General features: G+C 37.3%; 2 protein-coding genes across 5 annotated transcripts; one reads left to right on the forward strand and one right to left on the reverse strand.

Moving 5' to 3' along the window:
• Nucleotides 1-925: 925 nt before the first annotated feature.
• Nucleotides 926-17,559, reverse strand: LOC6620215 (protein Tob2). 3 transcript variants are annotated; one of them, XM_032725264.1, is made up of 5 exons: nt 17,185-17,559; nt 8,071-9,000; nt 7,820-7,996; nt 6,915-7,393; nt 926-6,819 (listed from the first exon to the last, which is right to left on the reverse strand). In XM_032725264.1, exons 2-5 carry the CDS (start codon nt 8,221-8,223, stop codon nt 5,934-5,936), a joined length of 1,695 nt encoding a protein of 564 aa, XP_032581155.1. In that variant the 5' UTR covers nt 8,224-9,000; nt 17,185-17,559; the 3' UTR covers nt 926-5,933. The 3 variants fall into 3 exon arrangements, with proteins under 3 accessions (XP_032581155.1, XP_032581154.1, XP_002044427.1); XM_032725263.1 differs by having other exon boundaries at nt 926-6,822; XM_002044391.2 differs by lacking the exon at nt 17,185-17,559 and adding an exon at nt 15,295-15,759 and having other exon boundaries at nt 926-6,822.
• Nucleotides 9,308-11,776, forward strand: LOC6620216. Of its 2 annotated transcripts, XM_002044392.2 has the most exons (9): nt 9,308-9,508; nt 9,567-9,671; nt 9,731-9,874; nt 9,936-10,047; nt 10,108-10,241; nt 10,297-10,437; nt 10,501-10,683; nt 10,739-11,218; nt 11,311-11,776. In XM_002044392.2, the coding sequence occupies exons 1-9, from the start codon at nt 9,308-9,310 to the stop codon at nt 11,683-11,685; spliced, it is 1,875 nt and encodes a 624-aa protein (XP_002044428.1). In that variant the 3' UTR covers nt 11,686-11,776. The 2 variants fall into 2 exon arrangements, with proteins under 2 accessions (XP_002044428.1, XP_032581153.1); XM_032725262.1 differs by lacking the exons at nt 9,308-9,508; nt 9,567-9,671 and having other exon boundaries at nt 9,792-10,047; nt 10,112-10,241; nt 11,311-11,685.
• Nucleotides 17,560-18,772: the final 1,213 nt, after the last annotated feature.

Consider the following 18,772-nt stretch of genomic DNA (forward strand, 5'->3'; position numbering starts at 1 on the left):
ATTTATGAATTTGATTTTACACGCACACACGTTTGTGCGGAGAAGTACTTACATATGTGTGTGTGCGTAAGTGAGCAGCTCGGCTTGATATGCGTTTCAAATTTGAGCGCGGTTATATAGTTCATATTTAAAATACTTGCTTATATATTTACCAGTTTACACTGGTAAACGAATTACTTTTCGTTAGACGATTTAATTTTGTGTTTTACATTACGGATCTTTGAATTTCATTTTACACGCACACACGTTTGTCGGAAAAGTACATACATATGTGTGCGTGCGTAAGTGAGCAGCCCGGCTTGATTGCCTTTTAAATTTGAGCGCGGTTATATAGAGTTCATATTTATAATGCTTGCTTATTTATTTGAAACCGACAACAACTTTTGTATGGTTAGTACCTTTTGCGAATGTACATATTTAACATGCGATAAATTAATAGAAATGAAATACACCTGGAAAAGAGGACCAAAAAAAAAATGTCGAAAACGAAAAATTGACTCTTATTTGTGTGCGTGCTGCTTTACTTCTCCGCTCTTTATACCGTTTGCTTTTATTTCCATTTCGTTTTCTACCTTCGCCGGCGGTTAAAACGGTTAAAATTTGTGTTTTCATACACTCGGGCGTGCAAATATACATACCGGTGTTAAAAGTGAAATTAAAAATAGGATTTCTCAAAATATCGGCCAAAGGAAAGAAATATAATGAAATAATTAATTCTAGCAAGAAGCTAAGAAATATATAACCATAAAGCGGAGGTAAGTAAAAGTTATTTTTATTCCAATTCATACCTGTTAATTTACGATTCCTGAAATTGAAATATATTACGTATACGTAAACGGGGATAAAAAGTAATCCAAATCTAGAAACTATTTCAATAATTTAAAATCACGACGAGTACGCAGTGAAAATCAAAATCCGTGCCTAGGAAGGGTAAAATGTATTCATTTATTTATTTACATAGGTAAGGTAAAAAGTACTCTACTAATTTACCTTGGTACGTACCCGTGGGTACAGTTTTTGAGCTTTTATTTTGCCGTGAGTACTAATCTTGTAAAAGGACATCTGTTCTCAGAATACTGAATAAGTATGCAACAGTGCGGAGAAAACATCAAACTCTTTTTTTTTTGTTTTTTTTTTTTTTGCTTTTTGAACAATATCCAATTGTTTAAGTCGGTGATCGAAGCAGATCACTGTTATTGGGTTTGTTTTTATAAACAATGCGTTTTAATTATACGATAATCTTTATTCTACTAAAGGTAATACGAAAAATACTCATATGGAAGTTATATTTGTTACTATACATAGTACATACATTTTATATTATTAACCTCTATGTTTATTTTCACACACGTAAGGGGTTTTAAATTGATTGAATATTTCGGTACTAAGAATAGATATACATACACGATTATTGTGTGCTAATGAGGTCACACATATACATTATTTTGTTATTGTTTTGCATGTATGTACATCGTTATTGTAATCACTGATATGCATTAATTTAATTACTTTCTCTTTCGGATTTTTCTGTTCAACGAAAGCCATATATGTACATACATATATCAATCGGTACCAAAATCTATTCGAGTTGAAGTTTAAAACATAATACGTACATATGCAGCGAATGTATGTATGTATGACTTCTCAGCCTTTAATTATAATTTTCCCGTTGTTCTTTTTTTCAATATACATACATATAAACATATGCCTTGTTTAACAGAAGAGAACAGTAGAACTCAGATCACATAAAAGTTCATATCCATTTTTGGTGTTTAGTTGGGAATATACCATATGTAAAATCTAGACACACATGAGAAAATATCTTTTATCATATAAACTTTTTTAAGCCCGATAACGTGGAAAGAATATAACACTTATGATAGAAAGTACAGTTGCTTATACGTTGATACTTTTTCAGTTGTATTATGATATACTTATGGCATATATCATATATTTCATAATATACTATTTGTATTTCCGCTAACATCCAGAGCTGTGACCACTAACCAATTTTCGGAAATTCTATTCAAGAGTCTGGCTGGTAATGCACATTTAGATTTATGTTGGAAATCGCGTATCAATAAAACAAGTTACCTAAAAAAATATATAAAAGTTACATTCGTAAATGAGTTTTCATCTAACTACCTATCAAAATATCTGTACTTATGAACCTTATCGAAGATAAGTGGGCTTAAATATAGTTGATTTTCCTATTTTCCTTTTTGTTTTTGTTACTTTGCATTGCGTGAGAGATTTCTCTTCGTACATTTACATACATATAGAAACATATCTGAGGTATAAAAAGCTGTATTATATCTAATTTTTTTGGTTGTCCTCCTTGTAGCTAAATACATATACCAATGTCGCACTTTCCTTTAGTTAGTGAGTTGTTTCTACATCTGGCTTGATCTCTTGATTTTTTGTTTACTTCTTGAAGTGTGTTTAAAAATGTTGCTTGCTGTGGATTTTATTCATTTCATATTGTAAAATATGTTTTGGTTTTGTTGGTTTCTTTTTTTGTTTTCGCTTTTGTATATTTGTGTGTCTACCATAATGGTTCATTATTTGCTTATTAGATCGGTCGGATACAATTTCATCTCGATCGAGTTAAAATTTTAAGTTGGTGGACATTGATGATTAGGCGGATACTTTATCTAAATTTCCCCATCTATATACATATACATATGAATATTTTGCCATTTCTACAGCGGTTTTTCACATCTCTGTATCGCGTTCCTTATCTGTGCCTTACATTGTTATCACAATCACAATAGAATAGTTTTTATAAGCCAGCCATCCCGTATTCTCGTCCAATACTCTTCATTTCCAATTTCATATCCATATCTATAACCATATCCATTCCATATCGCTCTACGATTCAGATTCAGGTAAGGATAGATTGGCAGATTGCATACATTTTGGGGCTTTTACTTGTGCCATATTCTTACTTATAGAGAATGGCATGTGAGACAATTTCTAACACTATGAATATTTGTTCGTTACTTGGTCTCATTCAGAGACACACCATTCTGAGACATACAAAAAATACATTGAGAATCCGTTGAGTTGAACCATTTAGGGGCATTCATATGTATACATGTATACGAATATATGTATATACTCATCATATATATAAAAGTACAAAATTTTTTATTTTTATTTTTTTCTTTTTTTTCCTTTCTGTTGAATGTTTCTGGTTTAATTCAAATACACTCTAATACGTCTAAGAAAAAAACGTGCCTAATTCTTAATGTGTGCAAGTGTCAAATGGTGTATGTATGTATGTAAGTATGTTTGTTTGTCTGTAGGTACTTATGCGCTACTATGATCAGAATACAAAAGCTATAGACCCAATGCAATCTATAATTCGCACCTCTTAGTTTGAAGTGCGAGTGATATAGCATTTAGTGGGGTATTTTGGTTTGGCTTGGCTTTGATTTGACTCTTGTTCGTGGTCACAGTAGCTATAATTAGAAGCTTCGTTAAGGTACTTAAATGTTTCATTAAATTTCTGTTTTCAGTGGTAGGTTTAGATACACACATCAGTGGGATGTGTAGGTACATATTCGAATATATTCTCCAAAAAGCTGAAAATCCTCTTCGCTTTTGTTTAATCTTCCTCTTTGTGTTTGCTTTTTCGACTAGGCAATTAATTAAAACAAAATCAGAACGTTCACACAAATTACAAATGTTCCTTAACAAGATAACTAGAGAATGAATTCAGTTGCTTACTCAATTTTTTGTGTTTATCCCTTCTTCTTTTTCACTTCCATGTCTTAAAAGTATTTTCATACCTTTGGATTTACTATATATAACAACATATATCGAGAAGTGAAATAATACATTTAATGACATATTTACAATAACATTTCGTGTTTCATTTGGAACTTAATAAAGATCAACTTAAATCGTCTTTTGGTTTTTTGCTTTTTATTTTCCCGTTTAATTAAAGTAAGTATTCATATAGAGCAAGGTATTTTCACATAGGCCCATATAAAAAGTATAAAATTTTTTACTGTACTCGATTTATAAAAATTACAAATGTTCATATAAAAATAGATATATATATACAAAAAAATACGAAGTCAAATGGTAATACATACAATTTAACATACAACAAAAATATAAATGTTTTTTTTTTGTTTTATCATTTGTTCAGGTGTTTTTATATGTAAAAGCTTCCATAGCTTGAATAACTTGTATTTGGGGGTAAAAAAGTTTAGCAGTGACCCGACGACCTTGGCACTATCAATAAAATCATACGATATCCTATTATAGTACATTCTATCTGGCATAGGATTTTATTTCGATGAAGTCGAATGATTAAAAGGGTTAGGGCAAAACAACATTTAGTTTATAAGAAAACAAATAGAGATTTTTGCATCGGAAAAATAGACAATGTAAAAGATGCTCGAGTTCATTTTTCTACGGTTTCTTAGAAAGTTTCTTTCAGGTGTTCAAAAAAGGTCCTTTTTCCTAATCTTTGAATTTTCGAAATATTGTGTTTAGTTAATATAACTAAGAAAGTTTTAAAGTAGTTTTTGTTATATCTAATGGTTTGAGCAATATGTTGGTTGTCTGCTTTCAATTGCAACCAAAAAGTTGTCTAACAAATTCAAATAAATATAAATTTAAGCAAAAGCTTACTCACCAGAACGATAAACGTACTAATTTTTACGAAATCTTTCAATTGCAGTATGAAAATGTATAGATTTGTGTGTATATTTCGTATAGTTTTGAAACTGAATACATTTCGTTAACTATTTTGCAAGCTAGCTGCAGATATATACAAAACTAGAATAAAATTTTAGAAAAATACAAAGAATGGGAAGAAGGACTTTTACTCCAGAAAAACTTTCCTCACAGGTCAGGATGCTCAGGGCTTGCAAGTTGCATCTGTATTTATAATCAACAATGTTGACTTTTATCGATAAACATATATACATGTTGTTTTTCGATTTAGCAACTTGATCTACAAAAATGATCTTATTCTAGTTTACAACTAATTAAAAACTTAATGTAAAAGTTCATCCTAAGTTGGATAATTAAACATATTTTTATATATACGTTCATATGCATAACAAGTAAAAACAATTAGTTGAGACATTTATATTTGTTCTCTTTACAATTATTTATGTTTGTGGTATTATTTATTGTTGCTTATTGGTTTGCTTCGGTAAATCTTTATTATTTGTTTGTGTGTTTTTGATTAGAGTGTATCATTCGTACATGCCTATGGCTACACTCAATACTTTGAGTTAAATTTTCTATGCATGCGCTTGATACCAGAAGGAAACTTCACTTTGCGATTTACACCGGATTTGGTAACAAAATAAATATTATTAGTGGCTGATATATATATGTATATACAACTCGTACATATCTACATTAATGGGCCCCACACACACATGGTACTTATTGGCCCTATCCATATATATATATATGCATCTGTATATACACCTGCATACAGCTTCTCACACATATGCATGTAAATCTGGTGGTTATGTGCCTTCCTTGTGTGCCAGATCGTGGGCGTGTCAACATCGTATCGAATGTTTCCTCCGCAGATATGCATCCAACCAACTTGCTCGCATCCGCAAGAACATTATTACATAACTTTCCAAGACGGCAAATAATGTTTGTCCTTGAATTTTAATGTTATCTTTCCTCATAAAAACTTGCCTATAATGGTAACGATGATATCTACATCAACCACTCCACCAAGTAGCTCGTTTACTTTGCTTCGGTTCCTATCGGGAAAGTTACACGAAATCTGAAAACTGCATAACAATTTAACAATATTGTCACCAGTAAACCAGAAATGCAATTCATAAATAACCATGCCACGAATGAAATATTCCTTTTTTTGCTTGTTATTTTTATATGTATAACTATGGTGGATTCTCTTTGCGGTGATTGACTTCGAGGAAACTCTAGTTGGCAACCAATAGTTGCTGATACGATGATCCGGTGCCATAGAAGGCGCTTATGCCATCGATCAGTTTGGTATTGCTGTTGGAATTGTTACCGTTGTTTCCGTTCGCATTGGCGTTTGCATTTCCGTTTCCGTTTCCCGATGAGGAGGACGGCTGTTCCACTTGTTGAGTTGGATGGCTACTACTGCTGCTGGTGGAATTGGAAGGAGGACTGGTGGCTTTTCCTACATTTATGGCTGCCACGGTAGGTGTACTTAGAGGACTGTTCTCCGCCGATGAGTCCCCGGCAATGGTAACGGCCACAGTAGCAGCTGCTGCAGATGACGATGATGATGAATCCTCGAGCACAACACTGCCGCAATCCACATTGAGGCCAAAGCAGCTTTCGCTACTATTTGGACGATCCATTCCGCCACGATTCTGTTGCTGCGGATGCTGTTGGGTGTTGTTGGCATGGCCACTGCCATAGTAGCACGGCTCCAGATAAGTACTATACTTGTTGGCGCCAACACTTCCGACTGCGGCGACTGCAGCACCAGCAGTTCCGCTCACGTACAGACCCATGCTACTAACATCCGCCGAGAAGTGCGACTCAAAGAGGCAGCGTGGAGTGCCATACTGTGGATACATATTGATCGCCATGTTTGGATAGTAATACGAATCGGCCGACGATCCCGATACGGACTGATTCTGATTTCCGGCCAGCGATAGGGGATTTGGCGACAGGGAACGGGCAGGCGAGACGGCGTCCAGGCCGCCATATGCTGCCGTTACCGATGATCCTGCGGACGGGACAACTGCATGGCCATGATGCATCTGCTGCTGCATTGCACGCTGTTTGATGTAGTTGGAGAACTCAGTGGGCGACATGCGATAGGCGCTGCTGCTGAAGTGTAGAGAAATTAGAGAGAAATATGTTATTATTGCATTTATGTTGAATTTGTTGTAAGATCATGATATCGTTCTGAGAGTATTTACCTGTTTGTGCGCTTGGAGCTGGTCTTCAGCTTGGTGCTGCCGAATTTAGTCTGCGCAAAGGTGGCCGTGGTGAATGTTAATGGCGTCTGGGCGCCGCGCTGCATGAATGCCGCTGCAGCTGCATTGGCGGTGGCTCCGTTTCCGGGTACGGGACATGGAGCGGCACCTGGACCGGGTGCATGATTGGATCCTGATCTAGAAGCAGAGCCCGTGCCAGATCCCGCTGCGGAAACGGAACTGCAGCTGCCAGAGATCGTACGGTTCGGACTGCCCTTGTAGGTGGGCGAACTAGACGCGGCCGAGTGCGGCGAGGATCCAGCTTGGTGTTGCGCCTTGGGACTCAGGCTCATATTGTTCATAGTGGTGTTAACGGCGTCGATGGGTCGGAAGCACTGCGCCTCCGGGTTGAACATTTTGGTGACTTCGCGATCTGCAGAGTGACTGTCCTCATGATTTTCATTGTTCTCCGTGTAAAGAATCTGAGGATTAGAGAATGGGTGTTACTTCAGAACTTTTGTAAAGTTTACATGATGTAGTATATCAAATAAATATTATAATAAATACTGTTATTGAGTTATAGCACCCCAATGCTGATTAGACGGCGGCATTTGATAAGCAATCGGACATTCTAGCAAACACAAGTATTGCTATTTCGGTCTATTCAGACAGCATAGCGATGTTCTCGCTCATTTTAAAGCCAATGAAAGGCATTAACAAATTCAGAAACTACAAAATAACGTTGGAAAATTAAATATCAAGATATTTGCTTGAATATGGAAGATTTTATTATTGTCATAGGATGAAGACGACCAAATTTAAGATCATATCAGTTTTGAATTGTTTAACAGAGTGGTAATCTTTAAATGTATGCAGATTTTGTTGGTTGAAATACTAGAAATGTTTACCTTTACCGCTCCTTTTTCACCAATGCGGAAAGAGACCTCCCCAGGATCTATCCACACGGAAAGTTCGCTTGGTAAGTTTTCTAGGATATCGCCGATTGGGACCCCACTTTCTCTAGCCGCCCTTTCCAAAACCGAGTCAATGGGATCCCCGGTCTTCAAGCAGCGATAGGCAGATCCCTATATAGTAAAAATAAATATAAAATTGTATATATTAGAATATGTATCATACATTGCAGGCGTGATCCATTTACCTTAAAGGGTTTTTCTGGGTACCAGTGATCCTGGAACTTGTCGCGTAGGGCCTTCTCTAGCTCCTCGCCGAATATGTTTACACGTCTGCGCGGCAACTTGTTGTAGAGATAGGATATGACGAAGTTCAAGGCGACCTGGATTTCAATATGCATCTTGACCCTGCGGCCGAAACCTTCGGTATTCGTATTCTTAACCCTTCTGACGTTCGTTTCACGGATTCCGGCTCGGAATCCGGTAAAATGTTAGCTGATCTGTATCCGGATCGCTGCCTGTTGTTGGGGGAGTGCAGTTTATGGCGATATCCTACTGATGAGGAGCGTTCAAAGACGGCTTATGTAGTTCATCAACACATTGACGGCAATTTGGAAAAGTGGGCTTTTGCGCCCTTTATGCGTTCGTTTTGTTTTGTTTTATTTTTTTTGTTTTTTTTTTTTTTTTCTTGTTTTTGTGGTTTAGGTTTTGTCTTTTACATGTATTATATAAATTGTTTTACTTGGTTTAAGGTTTTTGGTGGGGGGAGTTGTTTCTGTTTGGGTAGAGTTTTAGTGTTTCACTGTGTGTGGTGATTTTCTGTAATTGTGGAAGTTTACCGAGTGGAGTGAGAGTCGTGTTTGTTTGTTATTCGAAAAGATGTGTTCCCTCCTGCCTGTTCAGTTGTCGTATTAAGCGTAGTTGCCTAGATCCTAAATATTTATGTCGTATTTACAAGGCATATCCGAATATTAAATTATGTACATTTGTGTGTATTTATGTGTCTTTATTCCTTGACGACTTTTATTTGGCCACGGTTTTTGGTTGTTTTTCCTCTAATTTGGTGGTGCATCTGTCGATTCTCTTTGATTTGGCAACCCGAGCACGCTTTCTTAAAACATTTCCATTAATCAGCGGAACGTTTGGGCTTGCACTTTAACCAAATGTCTGGACACCTTCTGAAAGATGGGGAAAAAAATAGGTGGTTAATTAAAATTGAAACAATATAGAACGCGCTGTAACTATATTGTGAGAATATGAAGTGCATTGTACTATTTAAGCACCAAGAATTCATTCATAATTAATTTATTGAGTTGTGTGCAACTCAAACACAAAGACTGTGTGTAAAAAACAAACACACAATCCCAACCCAAGTAACCCACACCCATGTAGTCTATATACACATACCGGAAAAAAAAAAATAAAAACATACTGCCAATAACAAACCACAAATAAATATATATATATAACACACAATAACACAAAATGGCGGCCAAGCGAAACCGCGATGCGGATATCGTCAAACACAAGTTGAACCTACGGGTGCGATTTAAAAAATTGGTTCGCGCTGTCATTATGAATCAGACTTGGCTTTCCGATGAAGAGGAGCAGGGCATCTCGATGAATGTGAAAAAGAACGTGGCATTGATGCGACAAAAACGAAAGCCCGGCATGTTGACCGTAGCGGTACGAATAACTTTATGTAAACTGCTATTTTTAATGCTAAAATTATGCAAAATCACAGGACAAGGCACTATTGCGTTCAAATCCCGCTTACAGGACGATTGAGGAACGAAAAAAGTTGTGCATATTAATAGCAGGACTAAATTGTTTCTCTAGAATTCCACCGGTAAGGGGAGAACTACGAAAATGTATATAATTCACCAAGGTATTCTATATCGAGCTTAGAAAATTAGAGCACGCATGGTGCCAGTCCTAAAGTTTATGTCCATCAATGAACCACGTGTGATAATCAAAAATGGTGATATGCCTATGACCGTCTATTTCATATTGAATGGTGAAGTCGAGATGAAAAAGAACACAAACAATAAGGTAAGTTTCAACGATAAAGGGTTAATTAAATCTGCACAGATGTTGTCCCACTTATGGTTAGGCTATAAAACTAGAAGACGCCGTTGCAGAAGCTATTTTTGGTCCAGGAGATTGTTTCGGAGACGTAGAAATGGTTGAGGAATGCCCAAGAATGAACACATATCTAGCCCTGTGTAAGAACTGAATTATGTTAGTTAGTTATGTCTGAGAAGAGAACCAATCATTTTCTCTAGCTAGTTGTGAAGTCTTATCGATATACGATATCGATTATGAGCGCATCCTGAAGCCACATATGTTGAAACAATGGAACGAAAAGAAGCTTGCACTAAAAGCATTTGATTATTTTGATTTTTTAACTCCGGATCAGGTTAGTCTAGTTCCACGAATTCGTATAATTCTTAACGTATTTCGTACACCGATAGATAATTCTAGCTTGCAAGTACTCGTACTTGGTTCAATATGAGCCCCTAGAGACCATTTATATGGGGGATAAGGACTCTTTGGGTTACGTGCGATTTGTTCTTAGTGGAGAGTGTGTAATTTTGCAGTGTTTAAGTATGAAGGTGAGTACAAAATTGCAATTTAAACTGCTAGATACATACATTATTAATTACTTTTTCACCTAGGTCACCAACACCGAAGGAGAGGTTGACTACGAGCTAACCGAAATCAATAAGGATGACGGTCTTGAAATGTTTCAGTCTTGGAAAGACGTTACAAGTCGTAACTCGTTCTTAGACATACAGGACATTTTGGCCTCGTCCACCTCCTCTGAGGAAGTTGAAGGGGGCACAAAGAAGAAACAAGCGGTACCCAGCACTTCGTCATTGTCTTCATATCTCGTCATTAATGAACTTCGTATAGATGCGCAAAATGGGTCTAGCTGAAATTCAAAAGTTTTGTGGTCTCCGGACCTCTAACACACCGTCTCGAAAAAAATCAAAGCAGAGAAGAACCTTGACTACGGCGGCACAGGCCAGAAAAACTCAATTAATACAGTCGCTGCGACGAGGAACTCCTTGGCTGCCAAGTGTAATACCTAATGATGACGATGACGATGACGACGACGACGACGGTGACGGCCATATGGATGAAGATTATTTGGGCTATGCCGAAGATCTCTATGATGAAGTTGACACGGACGATAGCTCATATGATTCCAATTCCTCGAGTTCCTCTGTCTCCATGGATCGTACCCTCGTGCAAGTGCAGCTTAAACCACGCAGCGCAGACAGCAGCACTCCGTCCGAGAAGAAAGCATCCAGTTCATCGTCAGAAATATTTACGGCGAGTTCGGTGACCAATGAGAAGACTTTAGTAGACGAGAGTCCCAAACCAGTTAAGGTAGGTATTTAGTTTAGCATGTGTAAGTAATATTCCACGTAGATGTTGTATGTTAAGTTCTGCATTATATTTATCTACTTTAACCTTTGCAGGAGCCCGTTGAGACTCATTTTATAGACGTAGGCTCGCTGACCTACGGTAGTGTTTTTGGACTGGGCGAAAAGATGGAGCATCGTGTGATAATGGCACGCACTGTTGTTCAGTGCCTGCTCCTTCCGCGCTTTTGGCTCCTCGAAGAGGAACAGAATCCGGGCAACATTTGGCACCGCCGTCGTTTTTACTTCGAGTGCAACGTGCCGTCGCGCCAGGACTTGTTTACCAACTTTCTGAAGACCCGGCAATGGAACAAATTCCGTCACGACTACATTGAAAGCCTGCTAGATCGCGAGGAGAAGGGCAACATTACCAAGGAGGAAGATATACCAATTATGTGCCGCATCGTGGAGACTAGCGACGATGCTACATAATTGGGTGTAGAACGTAGTAGAACGTAGTCAAAATTCTCTGTTTCTTCATTGCTTTAACTAAATAAAGCTGACCTTTAAATTGTGTGTAATACAATAGAAACTCTTGGTTTTACTTTGGTTGGCACAACAATTATTGTAGAATTTATTTTACTCATTGTAGTAAGTTGTTTATCAATGCACTTTCTGCCACGGGCTTACCAGCCAATTTGTGTTCTTATAGTATGTGCATGCGCTCTTCCTACGTCATTCTAGGAATTTAGGTTAACTGTTTATCCGAATCGGGAGCTCTGCCTCAAAACGGGACTGCCGAGTAGTCGGTGCCACTGCATTCGGGAACGAAACTGGAGCACAGCTGAGTGCTAGGCCAAAGTGGGACGAACACCCACATAACGGTAACGGGCGCTATCGAGAGAGTGGGAGAGCAAGACCATGTTCTAAACGCTCTCCACGCTCTACGCAGCTGATCCGAGGACACACGAAGCGCATTTCTTGGCCTTCGGATGTGGAATCATTGCAAGCTGAGCCTTTTAATAGGAATTGAGAGAGAAAAACATTGGCGAAAGCAGATGATAAGCCGTGAAGCTATGCACTGGAAAAAACGAGTGCAATTTGTGTGCTAACTTCGGCTTAGATTCCAAGTCTAACCTACATAGATCTTAATAGGCTTTCGATATTAATCCAAAATTAATCACGGCAGAGTGTGGTTATGTTACATTTAAAATGTTTGTCCTTAACATGAAATGTTATTGGATCCCAGCTTAGCATAATTTTATTTTGAATTTTAGTAGAAGAGAAAGCAATTTCTCTTGTCTTTCTCTGATTCTCACTCACTTTTCTCCAGAGTGAGTGGGTCCTAGTGCGCAGTAACATAACATACATATGTACGTCACAGAGACCTCAGCCCGCCCACACACATATTTTTTAGCACCAGTGCAGTTGTGTTGATGCAGCGGGGTCATGCGTGCTTGTATGCGTATCTATTGCATGTACATAACCTGCTTTTTGCATTTTATAAACCAATTGAAGGCCACATGCTATGAAAGGCATAACCGTTACGAAGGTTTGACATTTGCCTTTAGCAGGCTATTTGTGATAATGGTAGATAATGGCTTTGTTAAACCAATAAATATTGGTTGATCTAAGTCTTAGTTCTAGGACAGATCATGGTAATTTTGTGCGATAGGCAAGTCGTGCGATGCGACAGAGCAAAGGTTAAAGGTCAAGCAGACTGCACCACCTAGAATCACTTTGGGTATTTGCATTTGGGAACTCTAACAAACGAAATGTTTATTAGGTGGTATTTTGCTAAGAGTAAGGATATATGTCAAAGGAGTATGTTCTAAATTTCATAGCATACTTAGAGGCATCTCTTAATTAGAGTTATCACTGCTTCGAATGAAGCGTCATTGTTTGTTTTATTTATTTTCAAACAACTTTGATTAACACAATTTATTACTAAATAGGAAGATTAACCCTTTCTTTAAATACTTTACTTTAAAATCTTTTCAACGTCTATATTGACTTGCCTGTTGATGCGGACAGGCAACACAATTTCTACTTTAAGGGGTAAACAACGGGTTCTTATTTTGTACACGGATCCAATTAAATTGGGTACTTTACAACTTTAGATATTCTTCGGTTTTTCGAGATATTTAGTCACTTTTCTTTAGCATATTTAATGCCCAAAGCAGGTGTTTTGGACTATATCACTAAAAACAAACTCCGCCGAGAGCCGAAGGCGCTGCTCCGTTGACATTTTAGCTTATAATTTCACAAATACATCCCCAAGCTCGGATTCCTTACACATCCTTGCATATATTTTGTATATATAAACATTTCTATATATATTTATATATTCACGTTGCTGTTGCTCGTTGTGACTGGAACGGGCAGAGAAAGTGAACTCTCTCAGCTGATGGCCTTTCTCTCACCCTCACCGAAAACGGTATCACAACGGTATCTCTATCTCTCACTTTTGACACTCTCCCTGAGCGAAAATGCACTCTTCAATGGACTGTGTGTGTGCGAGTGTATGTGTGTGTGTGTGTGGGTCGCTCTTCACAACATAAAATCAATAAAATCTGGGCCACCAGTTTTAAAGGTTGATAAAAATGACAAAAAGGCTCTTTGAATTCTTAAGCTTAAATACCATATAAGCAAACTACGACTTCTGGCCATATAAATGCATATATGTATATATGTTGTATATATGTATGTACATATATAGAATTACTTATTGTGTCGCCCGCAAAATCAAAACGATGAAGCCTCCAAATTCCGCACAGCTACAGCAACAAATACTACGAACATTTAAAGACGTATTTTTCCGTGTCTTATGTACTGGCACAAAAGTGAATATAGGGCTTTTCAAGTTCACTTGGCTAACACACACACGCGCAGTGGGGAGTACATAGAATACTGTATTTGCTTACATAACTGTGCATTCAAATTGCATTCATATAGAAATCAAGGCAGTTCAACAATCAGATAAAAAAGAGATTGGATTTAGGAAAAAGCTAAACTTTTAGAAGTACCTAGGATTTTAAAATCTTACAGAAGGTTTCAAAATTTTGCAGTCAGAAAACTTTTCATCTATAATGCATGTATAACAATTGTTGGAAGCATAAATTAGTAAAATTTGTAGATGTAGAAATTGCATCTTAAACCTTTATTTTGAGTGTAAGTAGTTTTGTTTTCTATTTACACAGTACAATTCGTTTATTACTACGCTTTTGTCTTCAAATTAGCGAAATTGGAATCAATTAAGTTAAGCTTTCAATTTGCGTGTCTGCGCAATAGGTAAGAAAGGGTATTTAAAGTACGACTATTTGCGAAAGGAAATAAGCTTGCTTGTTTGAAGATAATTAGATGAGGTTACACAAACGTTCATACAGCTGTATATTTTATAATCATCTGTTTTTCATTTAGGTTCTATACAGGTGGTTTCTCCAAGGAGAATATTTTGAGAGGCTGTGTTCGTTTTTGAACAGATGTCCAATTAAAGTAACTAAATGAATACATATGTACATAGAAATTAGCGTACTCTCCTTTAACTTGATCGTTTCTCTTGAATGTAATGGTAATTTTGGTAGGGCTTATGCTAATATTGTGCTCACAATCGTATTTTACATACATACAGTACATAAGTTGAATATTTCACAGTGTGTAAACAGTTTCTTGACATACTGTATGTGAGTACAAGTGAGTACTCTGCATTCGAAAACTCATACCGCTAATTTGTTTTTTTCCCCCATTTGATTTGCATTCATATTTTGCATAGCAGAGTGTAATTAATGCCATTGAATTGATTACCACTGCAACCCAAGAGTCTGAAGTGCCCAATCTAAACGAAAATGTGACCCAGTGTTGGTTGTGCAAACACCAATCGAAGTAATTACCGGGCCCCATTACATAAAGCCTATGTAGATATGTACATATATAAAGATCTGGCTGGACTCAATGTTTACTGCGCGCTGAATTCTATCGCTCTAGATATGTATATTTTTATCGACAACAAACAATAGAGAAATGCTCTACGATTTTCAATACATTGCATAACCTGCTTTGGGGGAATTTCCTTGCAGCGTTTGGTGGTAAAATCACACTCACACGTTATATTGTGCATTCGAAACTTGTGGATTGTAGACATTGTGCAGTACTTCAATTTACAAGATCATCACAAATTATTTTTAGTTATTGCTTTGCAGCCAGCCTTCTTTCCCGCAGTTTTATCGAGCGTTGTGGAGCCAAGCGTTGCTCTAATTTTTCCCCGACTGGCGCAGGGGTATATTTTCAACGGCGAGAGGGAGAGAGGAAAAGAGAGACAGAGAGAGAGAACGAGACAGAGACAGAGACGAGACCCAGTGGGTGCACAACAAGAAAAAAAATAGAAAAATGAGAGACCCTGGTGCTCAAGACAACACAAAACAGCTGACCGACAAACTGCGTATGAGTTTGTGTGCCTGAACTATTGGCATTTTCTCACTTCCTCTTTATTTTGTTGCTGTATTATTATTATTTTTTTTTTTATGTTCACCTATGCACTGCACTTGCCAAAATTTGAAGCATAACGCATCATAATCATATGAGGACACATAAACACAGTCAGCTGTTCGTACTCAGACGCAACAGCAAGATGTTGGGACATTTTACCTCACAACAGCAAACAACAAATAAAAAAAATATTATTTAGGCACATGATTCTCGTTCGTTTATCTGAGCACACACGAAAATTGAAATGACAAATACACTGCCATGCCGGAATGTCTGTCTATACAATACACATTTGAGTGTGTACAGTACACAATATAATTTTTTTTTTTTTTAATACTATTTTTTCCCTGTATGCATGAAAGTAGATACAATAAGCTTGCGACGAACACCGCGACAAAATGCCAAATGATGGTCTTCTGACGCGATAGTATTTGTCTGGCACAAGTTCGTTTTTTGGTTTGGTCGAAAATTATTTCATTTCATTCGTTCTTTGGCAGAAATGCAAAAGCAGCTGCTGTCGGTGGTCACTATGCTCTCTGACTTGCAACAATTGCTTTCGAATCATCGATGTTGTTTCAGATGAATAAAAAAAAAACACAAAAGCTTGCGCAAATGAAATCGCACACATGCACTATTATAAAATTCTTCTTTTGTTGTGCAACACAACTATAGAAGACTGTGCAGAAAGTACATTGGAACCTGTCTAGCACGAACATTTTCAGAGATGTCAATGTTATATATAGTGTGACGAAATTCTCATAACACTGAGCTTTAGATATCGACAAGAGTTAGGAATTGTAGTACAGAATTGTGAAATGGTCTGTACATTCGAGTTAAATAATACGTACTGTTTTTGGAGCTTGCTAACGCAAATATCAGCTGTCAGCTATAGCTTTTAAGCACGAATTACGACAACAAATTGAGATATGCTAGATTGAGGTTGATCAAACTTCATAACAAATCAATATTCACATATAGTATTTAATAATCTGAGCTCAAGCTAACTAAAGTACCCTACTGTAAAAGCTTTGGGTATTCAAATCTTGTACACCCTTCGTTAGCTCTTTCATCTTGTGAGCTATGAAAGTTTGAATGCATAGGAAGGGAAGGGTAGTTATAGTTCGTTCCCCGGAGTCGGGCTCTCTACCCAAAATTAGTGAAGAACAGCTGTCCCTTTCGGCGCTGAAAAGCCTAGTGCTCTAGTGAGCGCCGTAACGACAACAAAACAAGAAGTATGAAAACAGCCGAGCGAAAGTGAGAGAAGCGATACTCCATCTCCTTTCTTGTTTTTTTTTTCTTTTTTTTTTCCTTTTTTTTTTCTATCACAATCATTGTTATTGTATTTTCTGTGGGGGCTAGATAGATGTATGTGTAGTGGGGGATAGTTCGCTGCTTTCTGAATTTTTGGACAGCACACACACAAGTACACAAATATATTGCATTATTTTTCTTTCGAACAAAATAGATAAAAAATTGTATTTAAGCATTTATTTTTTTTTTAAGTACCGGTGCAGTTTGCTGACAGTTATTTCGTGTTTCCGGTTTACTGTAGTTTTTGGTTGTTTCCTCCTGGTGGTCGTTGTATTAAACGAAGGATTTAGCGAGTTATGTATAAAATACCCCAGTTGTACCAACTAGTATGCTATTGTTTTATTTTTGCGTGGGTATATGTGCTCGGATGTCTATTTATTATTTTCTTGTTTAATGTGGTTTTATTGGGATTTTGATGGTTTTTGGTTTTGTATTTCTTGTTGTATTCTATTTTCCTATTTTTGTTGTTGTTGTGAAATGTCTCTGCCCGTTACTTAATTGTAGCACACGCCACTTAGCAAGGGCCGAGCGAAGCGTCCGCAGTTCTTGAAATCGGTTTAGTAACTGAGACTGAATTGACGCGCGAACGGGCCTCAGTGAACCAACAACAAACAAGTGCACACGCACACTTCGGCACCAGCGCACCCCCACCACTACCACCGTCATGGTGTTATTCGGCACTACGCACGAATCACTCACGAAGCTAAATGTTCTAAACTCGGTTCGGCTTCTCTCTCTCTCTCTGTCTCTCTCTGTCTGGTACTTGCACCCACGGTTGTCAATTTAGCTTTTTTCCCGTCTATGGTGGATTGTTTAAAATAAAATAAATAATAAAGCGGGTACCGGTAGTTCCAACTGACCCAATCATAAATTGTTTTGACTTCGTTATACACCATTTTTTTTTATATATATTTACTGCAAGGGTATATAAGATTCGGCTGGAAAAAAATTGTTCTTGAAGAAATTTGGCAGCACTGCTTGCTGCAGTCATCATATTTTTGTGTGGGTGCTTTTCCCTGGACGCAATTATATCCGAAAAGGTGGTAATATAACTAAAATTTGTTACCTTCAATTTAGCAAGCGATGTAAATATACACATCCCATATTGGTTTAGGAAAAGCGTCGACATAAACATGTTAGACTTTAGTTATAAGCAAGTTTGGATTGAAATATTTGAAATATCAGTTTAAAACTTTTGAAAACTTTTACTTTCTTGCTTTGTTGCATTTTAAATATAATTTATATATAATATATTTATAAATCATAGTGTAACTTAACTTTGTAATATCAATATGATCTTCTGAAAAAGTTATGTTATATATTGAAAGTATCTGAACCTCTCATAAGATCATCTTGTCTAATCATAATGCGTTCTTTGTGGAAATCCTAGCTAAGTAAATATTAGTTATTTTGATAGTTCTCAATTTGGATTTGCTATTGTGAAGGTATTTAAACTTCACCTTGTCTTTACATCGCTCGGATGCCCTGAATAATGTTGCGCGTGACTGGGCGATTGCAGGAGTGTGTGGGTGTGTGTTGGTTGTGCTCGTAGTAAAATCGAGCCTAGAAGGGCTTGCGCAATGAGTGCATATCCTTCCGTGGCACAGTTTTAGTACAGCTCCCCCCTCCCCTCCTCTCTGGCCGACAAAACGAGTCGCTCTCTTTGGGCTTTGGCTCGGACCCCTCCCCCTTTTATCCGAAAACTGGGACAAGAAATGAAAGTGCATGAGCACGTAACATATGCGTACATACATACAGATGTACATTAGAGTGGACCTAGCTC

Source organism: Drosophila sechellia, chromosome X, assembly GCF_004382195.2.
Source record: "Drosophila sechellia strain sech25 chromosome X, ASM438219v1, whole genome shotgun sequence".
NCBI classification, from domain to species: Eukaryota; Metazoa; Arthropoda; class Insecta; order Diptera; family Drosophilidae; genus Drosophila; species Drosophila sechellia.

What these genes read in the sequence shown, in the direction of transcription:
- LOC6620215 (XM_032725263.1), bottom strand. Translation starts at nt 8,223, where the DNA reads ATGCATATTGAAATCCAGGTCGCCTTGAACTTCGTCATATCCTATCTC. An exon ending in ACCCAGAAAAACCCTTTAAG is followed by an intron (nt 7,997 to 8,070) that starts GTAAATGGATCA and finishes TTTACTATATAG; the next exon opens with GGATCTGCCTATCGCTGCTT. An exon ending in AGCTCCAAGCGCACAAACAG is followed by an intron (nt 6,823 to 6,914) that starts GTAAATACTCTC and finishes TCTACACTTCAG; the next exon opens with CAGCAGCGCCTATCGCATGT.
- LOC6620216 (XM_002044392.2), top strand. Translation starts at nt 9,308, where the DNA reads ATGGCGGCCAAGCGAAACCGCGATGCGGATATCGTCAAACACAAGTTG. An exon ending in CCGGCATGTTGACCGTAGCG is followed by an intron (nt 9,509 to 9,566) that starts GTACGAATAACT and finishes GCAAAATCACAG; the next exon opens with GACAAGGCACTATTGCGTTC. An exon ending in GAACACATATCTAGCCCTGT is followed by an intron (nt 10,048 to 10,107) that starts GTAAGAACTGAA and finishes CATTTTCTCTAG; the next exon opens with CTAGTTGTGAAGTCTTATCG.